Source organism: Hemiscyllium ocellatum, chromosome 2 (genome assembly GCF_020745735.1).
Source record: "Hemiscyllium ocellatum isolate sHemOce1 chromosome 2, sHemOce1.pat.X.cur, whole genome shotgun sequence".
Lineage (NCBI taxonomy): Eukaryota > Metazoa > Chordata > Chondrichthyes > Orectolobiformes > Hemiscylliidae > Hemiscyllium > Hemiscyllium ocellatum.
This window is the reverse complement of record NC_083402.1, coordinates 2,397,277-2,420,012: the sequence shown is the minus strand read 5'-3', so window position 1 is coordinate 2,420,012 and position 22,736 is coordinate 2,397,277. Positions and strand designations below refer to the sequence as shown.

At 50.7% G+C, this 22,736-nt stretch overlaps 1 protein-coding gene across 1 annotated transcript in view; it reads right to left on the bottom strand.

Annotated features, from left to right (window-relative positions):
• Positions 1-22,736, bottom strand: part of spef2 (sperm flagellar 2) — a 244,563-nt gene that overhangs the window by 104,397 nt on the left and 117,430 nt on the right. Inside the window, exons 21-23 of the mRNA XM_060847113.1 lie at positions 12,781-12,920; positions 11,139-11,266; positions 200-341 (exon numbers count right to left, since the gene is read on the bottom strand). Of these exons, the coding sequence (XP_060703096.1) occupies positions 200-341; positions 11,139-11,266; positions 12,781-12,920 (410 nt within the window). The remainder of the gene's footprint in view (positions 1-199; positions 342-11,138; positions 11,267-12,780; positions 12,921-22,736) is intronic.

Sequence of the window (22,736 nt, the reverse complement as noted above, 5' to 3'; positions counted from 1 at the left end):
TGTGTCCCTCACAGGGTCAGCACGGTGAGCTGGGATCCTCACAGGGTCAGCGCGTGAGCTGTGCCCCTCACAGGGTCAGCACGGTGAGCTGTGTCCCTCACAGGGTCAGCGTGGTGAGCTGAGCTCCCGGGACGGTCAGCACGGTGAGGTGAACTCCCGGGACGGTCAGCGCGGTGAGCTGAGCTGAACGTTCACTTACATAGAGCCGCAGGAACAGTTCTGCCTTCACATCGTCATCGTGTCGGAGATCCTCACTAATGGAATTATAATCGTTCTGCCACTGTGTGACAAACTCCTGCTTATGGTCAGGACGAGACTCCAAATACTCCTGAAAATCTACCCTGCACAGAAATGAAACATCGCCATCATCAACTCACAGTCCCCCAGCGCAGTGTCACCGTCCCCCAGCGCAGTGACACCGTCCCCCAGCGCAGTGACACCGTCCCCCAGCGCAGTGACACTGTCCCCCAGCGAAGTGACACTGTCCGCCAGCACAGCGACACTGTCCCCCAGCGCAGCGACACTGTCCCCCAGCGCAGTGACACTGACCCCCAGCGCAGTGACACCGTCCCCCAGCGCAGTGACACCGTCCCCCAGTGCAGTGACACTGTCCCCCAGCACAGTGACACTGTCCGCCAGCACAGCAACACTGTCCCCCAGCGCAGTGACACTGTCCCCCAGTGCAGTGACACTGACCCCCAGCACAGTGACACTACTCCCAGCACAGTGACACTGTCCCCCAGCACAGTGACACTGTCCCCCAGCGCAGTGACACTGTCCCCCAGCACAGTGACACTGGCTCCCAGCGCAGTGACAGTGTCCTCCAGCGCAGTGACACTGTCCCCCAGCACAGTGACACTGGCTCCCAGTGCAGTGACACTGTCCCCCAGCGCAGTAACACTGTCCCCCAGCGCAGTGACACTGGCTCCCAGCGCAGTGACACTGTCCCCCAGCGCAGTGACACTGGCTCCCAGCGCAGTGACAGTGTCCCCCAGCGCAGTGACACTGTCCCCCAGCACAGTGACACTGGCTCCCAGTGCAGTGACACTGTCCCCCAGCACAGTGACACTGGCTCCCAGCGCAGTGACACTGTCCCCCAGTGCAGTGACACTGTCCCCCAGTGCAGTGACACTGGCTCCCAGCGCAGTGACACTGTCCCCCAGCGCAGTGACACTGGCTCCCAGCGCAGTGACACTGTCCCCCAGCGCAGTGACACTGGCTCCCAGTGCAGTGACACTGTCCCCCAGCGCAGTGACACTGTCCCCCAGCGCAGTGACACTGGCTCCCAGTGCAGTGACACTGTCCCCCAGCGCAGTAACACTGTCCCCCAGTGCAGTGACACTGGCTCCCAGCTGATCCACTGGAGTACACACAACACTTCAAAGGGATATTCACTCCTGCCTACTCCCCCACCCTTCACAAAGCAGTTGTGTGAAGTGGGTATCACTAGCTACACCAGCATTGTCACCCATCCTGAACTGTCCTTGAGTAGTTTGATAGAATAGAGAACATAAAACGGTGGGATCTGATCTGGTCCAGTCCAGTCGTGTCTGTGCTGACAATAAAGCCAATGCCAAACTAACTATACCGTTCATATCTCTCGGTTCCCTGCTCATTCCTGGGCGTTGCTTGGCTGGAGGGTTGAGGATATTGCTTGAATATTTGTCTTTATTGATTGAAACTTGGAGTTTAAGAGCAGGAAGGTTTTGCTGAACAGTACAAAATGTTGGTTAGGCTAAGAGAGTTTAAAGTTTTTGTGAAGATCCGTTCTTGAGTCCACATTATAGGAGGGATGTGACTGCACTCGAGAAAGTGCAGAGGAGATTGACCTGGATATTACCCGGACTGGGGAGTTTTAGTTCTGAAGAGAGTTTGGACAAACTGGGGTTGTTTCCCTGAGACAAGATCAGAGTGGTGCTGGAAAAGCACAGCAGGTCAGGCAGCATCCGAGGAGCAGGAAGATCTATGTTCTGGGCAGGAGCCCTTCATCAGGAATCATTGTTGATGAAGGGCTTTTGCCCGAAACATTGATTTTCCTGCTCCTCGGATGCTGCCTGACCTGCTGTGCTTTTCCAGCAACACTCTGATCTTGTATCTGATCTCCACCAGCTGCAGTCCTCACTTTCGCCTCGTTGTTTTCCTAAGAGCAGGGAAGACTGAGGGGGGATATGATTGAGATGTAAAATTATGTAGAGCATAGGTAAAGTCAAGAGGAAGAAACATTTCCCCTTGGTGCAGGGATCGACGATGGGATGGGGAGGGATGGGAGAGGAGGGGAGGGGAAGGGATGGGGTGAGATGGGAGGGGAGGGGAGGGGAGGGGATGTGATGGGGTGAGATGGGAGGGGAGGGGAGGGGATGTGATGGGGTGAGATGGGAGGGGAGGGGAGGGGATGGGAGGGGAGGGGAAGGGATGGGAGAGGAGGGGAGGGGATGTGATGGGGTGAGATGGGAGGGGAGGGGAGGGTAGGGGAGAGCAGGGGAGGGGATGTGATGGGGTGAGATGGGAGGGAGGGGAGGGGAGAGGAGAGATGGGGAGAGGATGTGATGGGGTGAGATAGGAGGGGAGGGGAGGGGATGGGAGAGGAGGGGAGGGGATATGATGGGGTGAGATGGGAGGGGAGGGGAGGGGATGTGATGGGGTGAGATGGGAGGGGAGGGGAGGGGATGGGAGGGGAGGGGAAGGGATGGGAGAGGAGGGGAGGGGATGTGATGGGGTGAGATGGGAGGGGAGGGGAGGAGATGAGAGGGGAGGGGAGGGGATGTGATGGGGTGAGATGGGAGGGGAGGGGATGGGAGGGCTGTAGATTTAAGGTAAGGGGCAGAGGTGTCCAAAATAGGATTACAATAATTAGGTAGTTGTTTTTGACGGGAACTGACTCAATGGGCTGAAGGGCCTTTTTCATTGCTGCAGAACATGAAATATAGGACTAGAACAGTCTAGTACAGGAACAGGCCCTTTGGCCCATCATGTCTGTACTGACCATGACGTCATTCCACACTAATCCCATCAGCCTGTACATGGTCCATATCCCTCTGGGTCACTGCCTGGTCATGTGTCTGTCCAAATGTCTCTTAAACGTTACTGTTGTATCCACCTCCTCTGGCAGTGTGTCCCAGGTCCCTACCACCCTCTGTGTAAACACCTTTCCCCCTCTCCCCTTACACCGATGCCCCCCAGTATGTGACACTCCCACCCTGGGAAGCAGACTCTGACTAGCCACCCCATCCATCCCTCTCCGAATTGTAAACACCTCGATCAGGTTCCCCCCCTCAGTCTCCGATGCTCGAGTGGAAACAGCCCAAGTTTGTCCGACCTCCCCTTCAGGGTAATCCCCTCCAATCCCGGCAACATCCTGGTAAACCCCTTCTGCACCCTCTCCTAAAGCTGCACATCCATCCTATAGTGCAGCAACCAAAACTCACACAATCCTCGAAATGTGGCCTTACTAAGGTCTGATAAAGCTACAACAAGAGTTGCCAACTTTTATACTCAATGCCCAGACCAATGCAGGCAAGTATGCCTTCTTTACCACTTGTGTTGGCACTACCAGGGAGGTATGGACTTTCACCTCAACATCCCTCCTGTATATCAATGTTCCTGAGAGTTTTGCCAATTATTATATACTTTCCTCTTACATTTGACCTCCCAAAATAGAGTCTTAGAGTCATACAGCACAGAAACAGGCACGTTGGTCTAACATGCCAACTGGACATCCCAATCTGACCTGACATGACATCCTATACAATAAAGCCATCACCTCATACAACATTCCTTACTGTCCACAACTCCTCCAATTTTTGTGTTGTCTGCAAATTAACTCATCAGACCACCAGCGTTTTCATCCAGATCATTTATATAAATTACAAACAATTTAGATCCCAGTACTGATCCATACAGAACACTGTTGATTACAGATTCCCAGTCAGAAACTGTTTTCTCCAGCCAAGCCAATTTTGTATCCAAGTTTTCATCTCAGCATGGATCTTGTGAGAGTCAATCTTCTGGCACAGTCTACCATGAGGCACCTTGTCAAATGGTTTAATGAAGTCAAGCAGACAATATCCATAGCCTTACACTCACCAACCATCTTCATCACTTCCTCAAAAAATCTCAGTCAAGTTTGTGAGACATGATTTCCCATGCACAAAGCCATGTTGACTATCCCTAATCAGTCCTTGCCTTTCCAAATACATGTACATCCTGTCCCTCAGGATTCCCTCCAACAACTTGCCCACCACCGAGGTCAGGCTCACTGGTCTATAGTTCCCTGGCTTGTCCTTACCGCCCTTCTTAAACAGTGGCACCACGTTTGCCAACCTCCAGTCTTCCGGCACCTCACCTTTGACTATCGATGATACAAATATCTCAGTAAGAGGCCCAGCAATCACTTCTCTAGCTTCCCACAGAGTTCTCGGGTACACCTGATCAGGTCCTGGGGATTTATCCATCTTTAACCATTTCAAGACATCCCGCACTTCCTCCTCTGTAACCTGGACATTTTGCAAGATGTCACCATCTATTTCCCTACAGTCTATATCTTCCATATCCTTTTCCACAGTAAATACTGATGCAAAATACTCATTTAGTATCTCCCCCATTCTCTGTGGCTCCACACAAAGGCTGCCTTGCTGATCTTTGAGAGGCCCTATTTTCTCCCTAGTTACCCTTTTGTCCTTGATATATTTGTAAAAACCCTTTGGATTCTCCTTAATTCTATTTGCCAAAGCTATCTCATGTCCCCGTTTTGCCCTCCTGATTTCCCTCTTAAGTATACTCCTACTTCCTTTATACTCTTCTAAGGATTCACTCGATCTATCAAAAAGTAGAGGAGTCCTCATAGGACCATGCTGGTCCTGAACACTGGTCAACTGGCCTTTAAAAGACTCCCACATGTCAGATGTGCATTTACCCTCAAACAGCCACCCTCAATCTAATTTCTCCTGGCCTTATCTAATACTGTTGTAATTAGCCTTCACCTGAGGATTAATCTTATTGTTATCCATAACTATCTTAAAACTTATGAAATTACAATCACTGTTCCCAAAATGCTCTCCCATTGAAACTTCAATCATCTGACCAGGCTCATCCCTAATATAAGGCCGAGTGCAGCCCCTTTCTGAGTTGGTCTATTGACATATTGTTTCAAGAAGCCCTCCTGGATGTACCAACAAATTCTGCCCCATCCAATGTCGTTGACGTTGGGGCAATTAGTAATGGACAATAAATGCCCCAGTCAAGAGATACCCTCATCCCTGAGCATGCGGGCACCAAGGAAGTCCCACTCAATGTGGGGAAAGTTAACAACCCTAGTATTTTTATATCTTTCCATGCTTGCATACCTGTCTCTCTCTCTCTCTCCCACTGGCTATTGGGAGGCCGACAATATAACTCCATCATTGTGACTGCACCTTCCTTATTCCTGAGTTGTACCCATAAGGCCTCACTGGATGAGCCCTCCGAGATTTCCTCTCTCAGTGCAGCTGTGACGTTCGCCTTCTTCAGTTATGATACTCCCCCACCCCTTTAACATCCCTCTGTATCTTGTCTGAAACATCTAAACCCTGGAACTTTGAGCTGCCAGTCCCTCTCTCAACCGTGTTTCTGTAACGGCTACAACGCTGTAGTTCCATGCATAATCCAGGCTCAGAACACATCAGTCATACCTGATGTACATTCCTGCACTAAAATAAATATACTTCAGACTGCCAGTTCCACCATGTTCATTAACTGCACATTCACGTGTTCGTGGGTTTTGGTCATTGTAAAAATGGTAACTGGTTCATATACAGCGTTGGAAAACAGAGTCATTGCAGATATGAAGTCCCGCCTTCACATTGAGAATCCCCTCCATCGTATTGTGTGGCACTATCAAGTGCGCTAAATGGGACAGACTTCATACAGATCTAACAACTCAAGACCAGGCATCCCTGAGGTGCTGTGGGCCATCAACAGCAGCAGAACTGGACTCCAGCACAATCTGTAACCTCATGACCTGGCATATCCCCCACTCAATCATTACCATCAAACCAGGGGATCAACCCTGGTTCAACGGAGAGTGCACAGCTGAAAATGTGTTGTTGGAAAAGCTCAGCAGGTCAGGCAGCACCCAAGGAGCAGGAGAGTCGACGTTTCGGGCATGAGCCCTTCATCAGGAATGAGGAGAGTGTGCCAGGCAGGCTAAGATAAAAGGTAGGGAGGAGGGACTTGGGGGAGGGGCGATGGAGATGTGATAGGTGGAAGGAGGTCAAGGTGAGGGTGATAGGCCGGAGTGGGGTGGGGCGGAGAGGTCAGGAAGAAGATTACAGGTTAGGAAGGTGGTGCTGAGTTTGAGGGATTCAACTGAGACAAGGTGGGGGGAGGGGAAATGAGGAAACTGGAGAAATCTGAGTTCATCCCTTGTGGTTGGAGGGTTCCTAGGCAGAAGATGAGGTGCTGTTCCTCCAACCTTCGTGTTGTTATGTTCTGGCGATGGAGGAGTCCGAGGACCTGCATGTCCTTGGTGGAGTGGGAGGGGGAATTGAAGTGTTGAGCCACAGGGTGGTTGGGTTGGTTGGTCCAGGTGTCCCAGTGGTGTTCCCTGAAATGTTCCCCCGCCTTCCTAACCTGCAACCTTCTTCCTGACCTCTCCGACCCCACCCCACTCCGGTCTATCACCCTCACCTTGACCTCCTTCCACCTATCACATCTCCATCGCCCCTCCCCCAAGTCCCTCCTCCCTACCTTTTATCTTAGCCTGCTGGGCACACTTTCCTCATTCCTGATGAAGGGCTTATGCCCAAAATGTCGAATTTCCTGCTCCTTGGATGCTGCCTGACCTGGTGCGTTTTTCCAGCAACACATTTTCAGCTCTGATCTCCAGCATCTGCAGTCCTCACTTTCTCCTCCAGTGGAGAGTGCAGGAGGGTATGCCAGGAGCAGCACTGGGCATTCCCACACATGAAGTGCCAGCCTGGTGAAGCTACCAAACAGGACTACTTGCATGCCAAATGGCATAAACGGTAAGTGATGGACAGAGCTAAGCGATCCCACAACAAGATCTAAGCTCTGCAGTCCTGCCCCATCCTGGTATGAATGTTGGTGGGCAATTAAACAACTCAATGGAGGAGGAGGCTTCACAAATAACCCCATCCTCAATGATGGAGGAGCCCAGCACATCAGGGTAAAGGTAAGGCTGAAACTTTACAGCAATCTTCAGTCAGCAGTGCTGAGTGGGTGATCCATCTCGGGCTCCCCCAGTGGTCCCCAGCATCACAGACACCAGGCTCCAGCCAATACGGTTCAAGACAAGGCCGGAGGTACTGGATACTGCAAAGGCAATGGGCTCTGATAATATTCCAGCAATGGGACTGAAGATGTGTGCTCCAGACCTTGCTGCCCGCCTGAGATAAGCTGTTCCAGTACAGATACACATTGGCATCTACCCAACAATGTGGAAAATTACCCAGGTATGTCCTGTTCAAAAAAGCAGGACAAATCCAACCTGGCCAATTCCCGTACCATCAGTCTCCCCTCGATCCTCAGTACGTGGTGAACGGGGTCAGTAACAGGGCTATCAAGCAGCACCTGCTCAGCAATAACCTGCTCAGTGACCCCCAGTTTGGGTTCCCCCAGGGTCACCCAGCTCCTGGCCTCATTCCAGCCTTGGCTCAAACATGGACAAAAGTGCTGGGTTCCAGAGGGGAGGGGAGAGGGACAGCCCTAAACATCAAGGCTGCATTCGGCGGAGTGTGGTATCAAGGAGCCCTGGCAAAACTGGAGTCAGTGGGTGTCGGGGGCAAACACTCCCCTGGTTAGAGTCACAGCTGACAGAGAGGAAGGTGGTTGTGGTTGTTGGAGGGTCAGCCATCTCAGGTCCAGGGTATCTCTTCAGGGGTTCCTCAGGGGAATGTCCTGGGTCCAACCACCTTCAGCTGCTTCATCAAGCTCCATTAACTACTCCTCAGAATCTGAAGCAGCCCACGACTAACTGTAACAAAATCTAGACAATATCCAGGCTTAGGCTGACAACTGGTAAGGAACATTCACACCACACAAATGCCAGGAATTGACTATCTTCAATAAGAAAGAATTTAACCACCATCCCTTGGCAGTCAATGGTGTCACCATCACTGAATCCCCTACTGTCAACATTCTTGGGGTTACTGTTGACTAGAAAGTCAACTGGACTTGGCATTGCAGTACAGTGGCTAGTGAGAGCAGGTCAGAGGCTGGGAATACTGCGGTGAGTAACTCCCCTCCTGACTCCCCAAAGCCTGTCCACCATCTACAAGGCACAAGTCAGGAGTGGGATGGAACACTCCCCCCTTGCCCTGGATGGGGGCAGCTCCAACAACACTCAAGGAGTTTGACATCATCCTTGATAAAGTACCCCATTTGATGGCACCACATCCACAGTTCTTTGAGGAGCTACCAAGCAGGACAAACCAAGGGTAACCAGTAGATTTAATATATTTGAGTTTCCAAGAGGTAATTGATAAGGCATCACATGTGAAGTGACCTAATAAAGACAAGAGCCATTTGTTGGTGTATTTGCATGGACAGAAGATTCGTTAATAGAAAGCTGAGAGTTTGGATAAAGAGCATGTTTTCAGGATGGAAACGTGTAACACATGGAGTGCCACAGGGATCAGTGTTGGGGCCATGATTAATATATTAATGACTTGAATGAGGAAAGTGACAGTAAGTTTGCAGGTCACACCAAAATAGGTGGAAAGGCAAGTGGTGAGGATGACACAAAGAATCTGACGAGGGATATGAACAGGTTAGGTGAATGGGGAAATGGAATATAATGCAGGAAAATGTGGTATTCTGCACTTTGGCAGGAAGCATTAAACAGCTGAATATTATTCAACTCAGGAAACACCGTCGCCAGTTGGAAGCCCCTTTTCAATGAATCAGATAAAACCTGAATCCAAGTTCAGAGGTCAATATGAAAGGCAGATTGAATGTTGGTCTTTATTTCAAAGGGAAAGGGGGATAACAATTGAGATCTCACTCAAACTAGATCAGTCATCGATTACAGCCGGAATATTGTGAAGAGTTTCAGGCCCTTTATCAAAATTAAGATACACTTTGATTGGAGATGAGGGATCTATCTAATAAAGAGAGATTGAACAGTTTATGCCAATACTCTGTGAAGTTTAAAAAGATTGAGAGGAGTTAAATTGAAGTACATAAGATGCTAAAAAGGATTGGCAAAATAGGAAGGAGTTTTCTTCATTTGGGGCTATCTAGAACGAGGAGTCACAGTTTCAGGATAAGAGGAAGCAGATTTGAAACAGAAATAAGGAGAAATTACTTCACTCAAAGGGTGGTGGATCTATGGAGTTCACTGGCCCAGGGTGTGGTTACTGGGACACTGAATAAATTTCAGGAGGAGATAGCAGATTTTTAATTAGCAAAGGTTGAAAGGTTATGGAGAGAGGGCACGAAAGTGGAGTTCAGGCCAAGTTGAGAGCAGCCAGGATTGTTCTGAATGGTAGAGCAGGACCGAGGGACTGAATGGCCTACTCATGTTTCTAATCTTTATGTTCAGCAAGGTCTCCACTTCTCCAAACTCCAATGGGTACAGGTCCAACCTACTCAACGTCTCATCGTCAGGCAGTCCCTATACAGTAGCTGAAAATGTGTTGCTGGAAAAGCGCAGCAGGTCAGGCAGCATCCAAGGAGGAGGAGAATCGACGTTTCAGGCATAAGCCCTTCTTCAGGAAGGCTTATGCCTGAAATGTCGAATCTCCTGTTCCTTGGATGCTGCCTGATCTGCTGCGCTTTTCCAGCAACACATTTTCAGCTCTGATCTCCAGCATCTGCAGTCCTCACGTTCTCCTCGAAGTTTTTAGTCCCTATACAGTACCCAGTATCAGCCCAGTGAAACCTCCTCAGAACTGCCTCCAACACAAACACATCCCTCCTTAGGTAAGGAGACTAAAATTGTACACAATACTCCAGGTGTGTTCTCACTAAAGATTTGTACCATTGCAGCAACACTTCCCGACATTTATATTCTATTCCTTTTGCAATAAATAACAACATTCCCTCTGCCTTCCTGATTACCTGCTGGACCAGCAGGCCAGCTTTCTATAAATCACGCATGAGGACACCCAGATCCTTCTGCTCTGAAGCATTGTAACGTTCCACTTCATTTAGAAAATAAATCGCCTTTCTGTTATTCTGAGGTTTGTTCCCTTTGTGGGAGAGTCTAGGACCAGAGGGAATCATCTCAGAGTAAGGGAGGGCCCATATAGAGGAGGAATAGGTGAGGAGGAATCTCTTCTCTCAGAGAGGAGAGAATCTGTGGAACGGCTTTCCCCACTGGACTGTCAGGGCTGGGTCATTCAGTGTAATCAAGGCTGAGCCACGTCTTTAATGATGAAAGGAATCAGATCAGATCAACCAAAATCTCACTGAATGGCAGTGGGGACTCAATGGGCTGAATGGCCTCCTTTGGCTCCTATGTCTTATGGGGAGAAAGTGAGGACTGCAGATGCTGGAGATCAGAGCTGAAAATGTGTTGCTGGAAAAGCGCAGCAGGTCAGGCAGCATCCCAGGAACAGGAGAATTGACGTTTCAGGCATAATGACGTTTCCTGAAGAAGGGCTTATGCCCGAAATGTCGATTCTCCTGTTCCTTGGATGCTGCCTGACCTGCTGCGCTTTTCCAGCAACACATTTTCAGCTCCTATGTCTTATGGTCTTATATTATTCAAGGCGTTAACTCCTGCATATGTGGAACGTGCCTGCCCATTTATCGACTATGGGTCACTAGTTCAATATCAGCATTTGCTGCACAAGATAGAGGTGATGTGAGAATCTTTCCTCAGAGAGGGTCCTGACTCTTTTAATTCTTGCTGAAAAGGCAGGAGTTGAGTTTAGTTCTGTTTCTGATCAATAGTGATCCCTGGGATGTTGATGGTTGAAAGTTCTTGGTTGGTTGGGGTGCAGTGTCCTGTAAACACAATCAATCAATGCTTCTAGTACAAACATAAACCATTCAGATGGTCAGCTCAGTGCTATTTGTCGATAATGGTATGCCTCAGTCCCAGAACCCTGCACGAGGCCCACAATGCTGTCACTGTCACTGTCACTGCAGCTGTTAGTCTCTGCCAGGAACAGGCCGGCCTCCCAACAGACACTCACCTGATCTTGTGCAGGTAATGGATGATGCAGTCCCGCTCACGCCGTTCCTCCTGCATCATGTTTTGGATGGTGTTGATGTAGGTGTTCTCAATACTGGACCAATAGGGGGCGAGGTATTCAGCAACCTCCTGAAATACAACACAAAGTCAGGAGTGTAGAGGGAGCTTTACTCTGTATCTACCCCCGTGCTGTCCCTGTCCTGGGAATGTTTGATGGGGGGACAGTGTAGAAGGAGCTTTACGCTGTATCTAACCCCGTGCTGTCCCTGTCCTGGGAGTGTTTGATGGGGGGACAGTGTAGCGGGACTTTACTCTGTATCTAACCCCGTGCTGTCCCTGTCCTGGGAATGTTTGATGGGGACAGTGTAGAGGGACTTTACTCTGTATCTAACCCCGTGCTGTCCCTGTCCTGGGAATGTTTGATGGGGACAGTGTAGAGGGACTTTACTCTGTATCTAACCCCGTGCTGTCCCTGTCCTGAGAGTGTTTGATGGGGGGTCAGTGTAGAGGGAGCTTTACTCTGTATCTAACCCCGTGCTGTCCCTGTCCTGGGAATGTTTGATGGGGGGACAGTGTAGAGGGAGGTTTACTCTGTATCTAACCCTGTGCTGTCCCTGTCCTGGGGAGTGTTTGATGGGGACAGTGTAGAGGGAGCTTTACTCTGTATCTAACCCCGTGCTGTCCCTGTCCTGGGAGCATTTGATAGGGGACAGTGTAGAGAGAGCTTTACTCTATCTAACCCCGTGCTGTCCCTGTCCTGGGGAGTGTTTGATAGGGGACAGTGTAGAGGGAACTTTACTCTATATCTAACCCCGTGCTGTCCCTGTCCTGGGAGTGTTTGATAGGGGACAGTGTAGAGCGAGCTTTACTCTATATCTAACCCTGTGCTGTCCCTGTCCTGGGAGTGTTTGATGGGGGACAGTGTCGAGGGAGCTTTACTCTATATCTAACCCTGTGCTGTCCCTGTCCTGGGAGTGTTTGATGGAGACAGTGTAGAGGGAGCTTTTCTCTGTATCTAACCCTGTGCTGTCCCTGTCTATGGGAATGTTTGATGAGGACAGTGTAGAGGGAGCTTTATTCTGTATCTAACCCCGTGCTGTCCCTGTCCTGAGAGTGTTTGATGGAGGACAGTGTAGAGGGAGTTTTACTCTGTATCTAACCCCCGTGCTGTCCCTGTCCTGGGAGTGTTTGATGGGGGACAGTGTAGAGGGAGCTTTACTCTTTACCTAACCCCATGCTGTCCCTGTCCCTGGGAGTGTTTGATGGGGACAGTGTAGAGTGAGCTTTACACTGTATCTAACCCCGTGCTGTCCCTGTCCTGGGAGTGTTTGATGGGGCGACAGTGTAGAGGGAGCTTTACTCTGTATCTAACCCCGTGCTGTCCCTGTCCTGGGAGTGTTTGATGGGGGGACAGTGTAGAGGGAGCTTTACTCTGTATCTAACCCCGTGCTGTCCCTGTCCTGGGAGTGTTTGATGGGGGACAGTGTAGAGGAAGCTTTATTCTGTATCTAACCCCGTGCTGTCCCTGTCCTGGGAGTGTTTGATGGGGGGACAGTGTAGAGGGAGCTTTACTCTGTATCTAACCCCGTGCTGTCCCTGTCCTGGGAGTGTTTGATGGGGGGACAGTGTATGCATTCATTTACCTGAGGGACAGGTTCGTCCACGTAAACCCATTGGTCTGATCCAGGTTTGGGAGGTGGGGGTCTCGGTGGTTGGGGTGAGGGGATTGTATCCGGTGGGCTTGGATCCTGTTTACCTTTCCCCTTCTTGCCTTTCGCAGAAGCTGCAACAAAGGGAAGAGAAGGTTAACTTCATCTGGACTGGTTTGTGGTTTGGTTTGACTTTTGAAATGCCAGATGTACTCTCCTTTGTTTTATACACTCCCCATGTCTGTGTGGAGTTTGCACATTCTCTCCCCGTGTCTGTGTGGGGTTTGCACATTCTCTCCCCGTGTCTGTGTGGAGTTTGCACATTCTCCCCGTGTCTGTGTGGAGTTTGCACATTCTCCCCGTGTCTGTGTGGGGTTTGCACATTCTCCCCGTGTCTGTGTGGGGTTTGTACATTCTCCCCGTGTCTGTGTGGAGTTTGCACATTCTCCCCGTGTCTGTGTGGAGTTTGCACATTCTCCCTGTGTCTGTGTGGAGTTTGCACATTCTCCCCGTGTCTGTGTGGAGTTTGCACATTCTCCCCGTGTCTGCGTGGGGTTTGCACATTCTCCCCGTGTCTGCGTGGGGTTTGCACATTCTCCCCGTGTCTGTGTGGGGTTTGCACATTCTCCCCGTGTCTGTGTGGGGTTTGTACATTCTCCCCGTGTCTGTGTGGGGTTTGTACATTCTCCCCGTGTCTGTGTGGGGTTTGCACATTCTCCCCATGTCTGTGTGGGGTTTGCACATTCTCCCTGTGTCTGTGTGGGTTGCTCTAGTTTCCTCCCACAGATGTGCAGGTTAGGTGAGTTGGCCATGCTAAACTGCCCATAGTGCTAGGTGCATTCATCAGGGAAGAATGTAGGTGAATGTGTCTGGGTGGGATACTCTCCGGAGGATCAGTGTGGGTGTGTAGGGCCAAATGGCCTGTTTCCACACTGGAGGGAATCTAATCTAATCTAATAACTATCTCTCCATGGTGGGGAGTCACTGAAACAACTACACTGCGATATCAACAAGTGTGATCCCACCATCAGACTCACCATGGACTACTCTTTAGTATCTAGGAGAAAGTGAGGACTGCAGATGCTGGAGATCAGAGTTGAGAGTGTGTTGCTGGAAAAGCGCAGCAGGTCAGGTAGTATTCCTGATGAAGGGCTCATGCCCGAAACGTCGATTCTCCTGCTCCTCAGATGCTGCCGGACCTGCTGTGCTTTTCCAGCATCACACTCTCTACTCTTTAGTATCTGTCTCATTCTCGGACACATGCATCTCTGTCAAGGATGGTCACCTCAGTACCACACTACCGCAAACCAACAGATAACCTCATGATGCTACACTTCTCCAGCTTCCACCTGAAACATATTAAAACAGCCATCCGTATGGACAAGCCCTAAGGAGACACAGGAGCTGTTCAGATGAGGAGGAATGTGACGGGCACCTGAGGGTGCTCAAGGATGTCCTCATAAGAACGGTTCTCATCAATTCATCGATCGCCAGTCCCAACGTGTCAGATCATTGTCCGCAGGAAACTGCCCATCTTCAGGACAACATCGACCACAACACTGTACAACCCTGTCATGGCAACCATCACAAGACGTGTCAGTGTGTCGATACAGAGACCACCATTACACATGGGGACACCTCCCACTGTGTACACGGCAGGTGCTCATGTGATTCAGTCAACATTGTCTATCTCATACGCTGCAGGCAAGGATGCCCCAAGGCATGGTACATTGGTGAGACCGAGCAGAGGCTACGGCAACGGATGAATGGGCACCGCACAACACTCACCAGGCAGGAGGGTTCCCTCCCAGTCGGGGAACACTTCAGCGATCCGGAACATTCCCCAACGCAAAGTGGCCGAGCAGAGGCTGATAGCCAGGTTCGATAGCCCTGGGAGTGGCCTCAACCAGGACCTTGGGTTCATGTCAGACTATAGGTGACCACACACACACACACCCACACACACACACACATACGCACACACACACACACATACGCACACACAGGCACACACACACACACACACAAACATACACACACACACAGACACACACACAGACACACACACACAGACACACAGACACACCCCCCACACTCACACACACACACTCATACACACACACACACACACACTCACAGACACCCACCCCCACTCACGCACACAGACACATACACTCACACACACACACAGGCACAGACACAGACACAGACACACACCCCACACACACACACACAGACACAGACACACACCCCCACACACACAGACACACACACTCACACACACGCCCACACACACAGACACAGACTCACACACACGCCCACACACACAGACACAGACACACACACACAGACACACACTCACACACACACACACACAGACACAGACACAGACCCCCCACACACACACAGACACACACGCCCACACACACAGACACAGACACACACACTCACACACAGACACACCCACACACACACACACAGACACAGACACACACACGCTCACAGACACACACAGACACACACACTCACACACACACACACACACACACACACACACACGTCAACGCGGTGACTCTGTATTTGCAAAATTATATTTGCAGACACTCTCTATTTCACTCTAAAAGCACACGATCTGCAGGCAGTCAGTCCATGTCATATTTTGGAAATAGAACCAGTCTGACTCAAGGCTGGGATACAGACAGACTCCAACCTCACACCTTTAATGCATTATCTGGGCTAGGATGTCACCTTTGGTTATAAAACCTTAAGTTATCTCGAGAATATGACTTAAAAGGAATTCTGGGATTTACATATTAATGAACCGAAATCTGCACCCCATTCTAAAAGAGGAAAGACTTAACAATCTAGGTTTGTTCAATATATCATTTCAGTTTTGTAACACCTTAATCTTTTGTGTATTATGATCTTATACTCCACAACCACCTGATGAAGGAGCAGCGCTCTGAAAGCTGCTGCTTCCAAATAAACCTGTTGGACTATACCCTGGTGTTGTGTGGTTTTTAACTTTGCCCACCCCAGTCCAACACCGGTTCCTCCATATCATGGTTCTCTTTTGTCTAACTTGCACATTATCTCTGACAGAATTTGAGCAGATTTCTCAGGTGTGACCTCCCCTTGATGCTGACCCAGCCCTATGTTGCCACACACTTCCAACTACTCCGTGATCTCAGTTTTAATAATGGACTTTAAAATCTTACCAAAGACTGAGGTCAGGATAACAAGCCTATAGTTTCCTATCTTTTGCCTCTCCCCCCAGCCCCCGCCTATTAAACAGGGGTGTTACATCAGTCCTCTAGGACCCTCCCTGATGCCTGTGATTCCTGAAACATCACCACCAATTCCACAATCTCCTCAGCTATCTCCGTCAGTAACTGGGCTGTAGTCTACCCAGCTCGGATTATTAGAGTCAAAGAATAATATCCTTAAAATATGGATACAGGCCATTTAGCTGAACAAATCCACACCAACTCTCTGAAGAGCACTCCACCCAGAGTCACCCTCCCATCCCCATAACCCTGCATTTCCCACTACCCATGGCTATCCCACCGAGCCTGCACATCCCTGGACACGATGGCCAGTTTAGCACGACCAATCCATCCTGACCTGCACATCTTTGGACTGTGGGAGGAAACCCACGCAGACACGGGGAGAATGTGCAAACTCCACACAGACAGTCGCCTGAGGATGGAATTGAACCTGGGACCCTGACGCTGTGAGGAATGAGCCACCTTCAGATGGTTCAGCTTTTCTAGCACCTTCTCCTCAGTGATGGGCATTACACTCCCCTCTGGCCCCGACTCTCTCGTTATTTTAGTATTCTGCTGGGGTCTTCCCCTGTGAATACTGATGTAAAGCTCCCATTCAGTTCCTCTGCTATGTCCTCGTTCCCCATTACTATTTCTCCAGCCTCATTTTCCAGCAGTTGAAGGTCCACTCTTACCTCTCTCTCTCACCTTTTATATGTCTAAAAATATCCTTGCAATGTTCTTTAACATTACTAACTAGCTTACCCTCATATTTCACTTTCTCCACCTTTATTGCTTTCTGCGTTATTCTCCCCTGGCCTTTAAAAGCTTCTCCATCCAAGATCCAAGATGGCGGGAGAGTAGGACACTTCAGGAAGAGCCTGACAGCTCCGCTCATTCTGCGGTTTATTCCGTCACTTTTGGTGCCTCTGTGTCTTTGTTTATCTTCTTCCCTCCGGCCTCCAAACGATTCACAGCCTCAACACAGACATCATGACGGGAATCCAGTGGCAGCCTCTAGCTTCGTCGAGCGGCCGCAGAGGGTGACCGCCCCCCGGTGTGGTGGGACAGTCTCTAAACACGGGGGGATAGTCTCTCTGTGTGGTGGGACAGTCGCTCAGTGTGGTGGGACAGTCTCTCAGTGTGGTGGGACAGTCTCTAAACACAGGGGGATAGTCTCTCTGTGTGGTGGGACAGTCTCTCTGTGTGGTGGGACAGCCTCTCTGTGTGGTGGGACAGTCTCTAAACACGGGGGGATAGTCTCTCGGTGTGGTGGGACAGTCTGTCAGTGTGGTGGGACAGTCTGTCAGTGTGGTGGGACAGACTCTCAGTGTGGTGGGACAGTCTCTCGGTGTGGTGGGACAGTCTCTCAGTGTGGTGGGACAGTCTCTCGGTGTGGTGGGACAGTCTCTCGGTGTGGTGGGACAGTCTGTCAGTGTGGTGGGACAGTGTCTAAACACGGGGGGGATAGTCTCTCTGTGTGGTGGGACAGTCTCTCTGTGTGGTGGGACAGTCTGTCAGTGTGGTGGGACAGTCTCACAGTGTGGTGGGACAGTCAGTGTAGTGGGACAGTCTCTCAGTCTGGTGGGACAGTCTCACAGTGTGGTGGGACAGTCAGTGTAGTGGGACAGTCTCTCAGTCTGGTGGGACAGACTCTCAGTGTGGTGGGACAGTCTCTCAGTGTGGTGGGACAGTCTCTCCGTGTGGTGGGACAGACTCTCAGTGTGGTGGGACAGTCTCTCAGTGTGGTGGGACAGACTCTCAGTGTGGTGGGACAGTCTCTCTGTGTGGTGGGACAGAGTCTCAGTGTGGTGGGACAGTCTCTCGGTGTGGTGGGACAGTCTCTCGGTGTGGTGGGACAGTCTGTCAGTGTGGTGGGACAGAGTCTCAGTGTGGTGGGACAGTCTCTCGGTGTGGTGGGACAGTCTCTCCGTGTGGTGGGACAGTCTGTCAGTGTGGTGGGACAGACTCTCGGTGTGGTGGGACAGACTCTCAGTGTGGTGGGACAGTCTCTCGGTGTGGTGGGACAGTCTGTCAGTGTGGTGGGACAGTCTGTCAGTGTGGTGGGACAGTCTCTCTGTGTGGTGGGACAGTCTCTCCGTGTGGTGGGACAGTCTCTCAGTGTGGTGGGACAGTCTCTCAGTGTGGTGGGACAGTCTCTCAGTGTGGTGGGACAGACTCTCAGTGTGGTGGGACAGACTGTCAGTGTGGTGGGACAGTCTGTCAGTGTGGTGGGACAGTCTCTCAGTGTGGTGGGACAGTCTCTCAGTGTGGTGGGACAGACTCTCAGTGTGGTGGGACAGTCTCTCAGTGTGGTGGGACAGACTCTCAGTGTGGTGGGACAGTCTCTCGGTGTGGTGGGACAGACTCTCAGTGTGGTGGGACAGTCTCTCAGTGTGGTGGGACTGACTCTCAGTGTGGTGGGACAGTCTCTCAGTGTGGTGGGACAGACTCTCAGTGTGGTGGGACAGTCTCTCGGTGTGGTGGGACAGTCTCTCAGTGTGGTGGGACAGACTCTCAGTGTGGTGGGAAAGAGTTTCAGTGTGGTGGGACAGTCTGTCAGTGTGGTGGGACAGTCTGTCAGTGTGGTGGGACAGAGTCTCAGTGTGGTGGGACAGTCTCTCGGTGTGGTGGGACAGTCTCTCGGTGTGGTGGGACAGTCTGTCAGTGTGGTGGGACAGACTCTCGGTGTGGTGGGACAGACTCTCAGTGTGGTGGGACAGTCTCTCGGTGTGGTGGGACAGTCTGTCAGTGTGGTGGGACAGTCTGTCAGTGTGGTGGGACAGTCTCTCTGTGTGGTGGGACAGTCTCTCCGTGTGGTGGGACAGTCTCTCAGTGTGGTGGGACAGTCTGTCAGTGTGGTGGGACAGTCTCTCAGTGTGGTGGGACAGACTCTCAGTGTGGTGGGACAGTCTCTCAGTGTGGTGGGACAGACTGTCAGTGTGGTGGGACAGTCTCTCGGTGTGGTGGGACAGACTCTCAGTGTGGTGGGACAGTCTCTCGGTGTGGTGGAACAGTCTCTCAGTGTGGTGGGACAGACTCTCAGTGTGGTGGGAAAGACTCTCAGTGTGGTGGGACAGTCTGTCAGTGTGGTGGGACAGAGTCTCAGTGTAGTGGGACAGTCTCTCGGTGTGGTGGGACAGTCTCTCAGTGTGGTGGGACAGAGTCTCAGTGTGGTGGGACAGTCTGTCAGTGTGGTGGGACAGACTCTCAGTGTGGTGGGACAGTCTCTCGGTGTGGTGGGACAGTCTGTCAGTGTGGTGGGACAGTCTGTCAGTGTGGTGGGACAGACTCACAGTGTGGTGGGACAGTCTCTCCGTGTGGTGGGACAGACTCTCAATGTGGTGGGACAGTCTGTCAGTGTGGTGGGACAGTCTCTCCGTGTGGTGGGACAGTCTCTCCGTGTGGTGGGACAGTCTCTCTGTGTGGTGGGACAGTCTCACAGTGTGGTGGGACAGTCTCACAGTGTGGTGGGACAGTCTCACAGTGTGGTGGGACAGACTCTCTGTGTGGTGGGACAGTCTCACAGTGTGGTGGGACAGTCTCACAGTGTGGTGGGACAGTCAGTGTAGTGGGACAGTCTCTCAGTCTGGTAGGACAGACTCTCTGTGTGGTGTGACAGTCTTTCTGTGTGGTGGGACATTCTGTCAGTGTGGTGTGACAGTCTTTCTGTGTGGTGGGACATTCTCACAGTGTGGTGGGACAGTCTCTCGGTGTGGTGGGACAGACTCTCAGTGTGGTGGGACAGCCTCTCAGTGTGGTGGGACAGTCTCTCCGTGTGGTGGGACAGTCTCTCAGTGTGGTGGGACAGACTCTCAGTGTGGTGGGACAGTCTCTCGGTGTGGTGGGACAGTCTCTCGGTGTGGTGGGACAGTCACCGCTGTCATTGTTATCCCCAGAAACCCCTGTCATTGTTATCCCCAGAAACCCCCGTCATTGTTATTCCCAGAAACCGCTGTCATTGTTATCCCCAGAAACTCCCGTCATTGTTATCCCCAGAAACCCCCGTCATTGTTATCCCCAGAAACTCGTGTCATTGTTATCCCCAGAAACCCCTGTCATTGTTATCCCCAGAAACCCCCGTCATTGTTATACCCAGAAACCCCTGTCATTGTTATCCCCAGAAACTCCTGTCATTGTTATCCCCAGAAACCCCCGTCATTGTTATCCCCAGAAACCCCCGTCATTGTTATCCCCAGAAACCCCTGTCATTGTTATCCCCAGAAACTCCTGTCATTGTTATCCCCAGAAACTCCTGTCATTGTTATCCCCAGAAACCCCTGTCATTGTTATCCCCAGAAACCCCTGTCATTGTTATCCCCAGAAACTCCTGTCATTGTTATCCCCAGAAACCCCCGTCATTGTTATCTCCGGAAACCCCCGTCATTGTTATCCCCAGAAACCCCTGTCATTGTTATCCCCAGGAACCCCTGTCATTGTTATCCCCAGAAACCCCTGTCATTGTTATCCCCAGAAACTCCTGTCATTGTTATCCCCAGAAACCCCTGTCATTGTTATCCCCAGGAACTCTTGTCATTGTTATCCCCAGAAACCCCTGTCATTGTTATCCCCAGTAACTCCTGTCATTGTTATCCCCAGAAACTCCTGTCATTGTTATCCCCGGAAACCCCTGTCATTGTTATCCCCAGAAACCCCTGTCATTGTTATCCCCAGAAACCTCTGTCATTGTTATCCCCAGAAACTCCTGTCATTGTTATCCCCAGATACCCCCGTCATTGTTATCTCCGGAAACCCCCGTCATTGTTATCCCCAGAAACCCCTGTCATTGTTATCCCCAGAAACTCCTGTCATTGTTATCCCCAGAAACTCCTGTCATTGTTATCCCCAGAAACCCCCGTCATTGTTATCTCCGGAAACCCCCGTCATTGTTATCCCCAGAAACCCCTGTCATTGTTATCCCCAGAAACCTCTGTCATTGTTATCCCCAGAAACTCCTGTCATTGTTATCCCCAGATACCCCCGTCATTGTTATCTCCGGAAACCCCCGTCATTGTTATCCCCAGAAACCCCTGTCATTGTTATCCCCAGAAACTCCTGTCATTGTTATCCCCAGAAACTCCTGTCATTGTTATCCCCAGAAACCCCTGTCATTGTTATCCCCAGAAACCCCTGTCATTGTTATCCCCAGAAACTCCTGTCATTGTTATCCCCAGAAACCCCCGTCATTGTTATCTCCGGAAACCCCCGTCATTGTTATCCCCAGAAACCCCTGTCATTGTTATCCCCAGGAACCCCTGTCATTGTTATCCCCAGAAACCCCTGTCATTGTTATCCCCAGAAACTCCTGTCATTGTTATCCCCAGAAACCCCTGTCATTGTTATCCCCAGGAACTCTTGTCATTGTTATCCCCAGAAACCCCTGTCATTGTTATCCCCAGAAACTCCTGTCATTGTTATCCCCAGAAACTCCTGTCATTGTTATCCCCGGAAACCCCTGTCATTGTTATCCCCAGAAACCCCTGTCATTGTTATCCCCAGAAACCTCTGTCATTGTTATCCCCAGAAACTCCTGTCATTGTTATCCCCAGATACCCCCGTCATTGTTATCTCCGGAAACCCCCGTCATTGTTATCCCCAGAAACCCCTGTCATTGTTATCCCCAGAAACTCCTGTCATTGTTATCCCCAGAAACTCCTGTCATTGTTATCCCCAGAAACCCCCGTCATTGTTATCTCCGGAAACCCCCGTCATTGTTATCCCCAGAAACCCCTGTCATTGTTATCCCCAGGAACTCTTGTCATTGTTATCCCCAGAAACTCCTGTCATTGTTATCCCCAGAAACCCCTGTTATTGTTATCCCCAGAAACTCCTGTCATTGTTATCCCCAGAAACTCCTGTCATTGTTATCCCCAGAAACCCCCGTCATTGTTATCCCCAGAAACCCCTGTCATTGTTATCCCCAGAAACCCCTGTCATTGCTGTTCCACTATCTTCCCTGCCAGGATCTCCTTCCAATCACCTCTGGCCAGCTCCTCCCTCTGTCTTTTACTCCATTGTAATCCCACTGTATCTGATACCAGCTTCTCTCTCTCACACTGCAGGGTGAATTCTGTCATATTATGGTCACTGCCCCCTCGGGGTTCTGTTACCTGAGGCTTAATCGAAATCTGCAGCCCATCCTAAAAGAAGAAAGTCTTCACAGCAATCTCGGTTTATTCAATGCATCACATCAGTTGCCTGACACTTTGACCTTTTACTATAAATTCTGTATCCGATGATATTGCCCCACTGGTTACCTGATGAAGGAGCGGCGCTCCGAAAGCTAGTGCTTCCAAATAATCCTGTTGGACAATAATCTGGTGTTGTGTGTTTTTAACTCGAAGCTCCCTCATCCAGTCTGCCTCGTTACACATCACAAAATCCAGAACGACCACAAACTGCTCCCATGTGGACTTTTCACAAATTCCTTTTCTTGGGATCCTCACCAAAACACACCAGATGGCCTCCTTCTTTAGAGACCGCAATTTCCCTTCCCATGTGGCTAAAGATGCCCTCTAACGTACCTCATCCACATCCCGCTCCTCCGCCCTCAGACCCCACCCCTCCAACCGTAACAAGGACAGAGTGCCCCTGGTGCTCACCTTCCACCCTACAAACCGTCGCATAAACCAAATCATCCGCTGACATTTCTGCCATCTCCAAAACGACCCCACCACCAGGGAT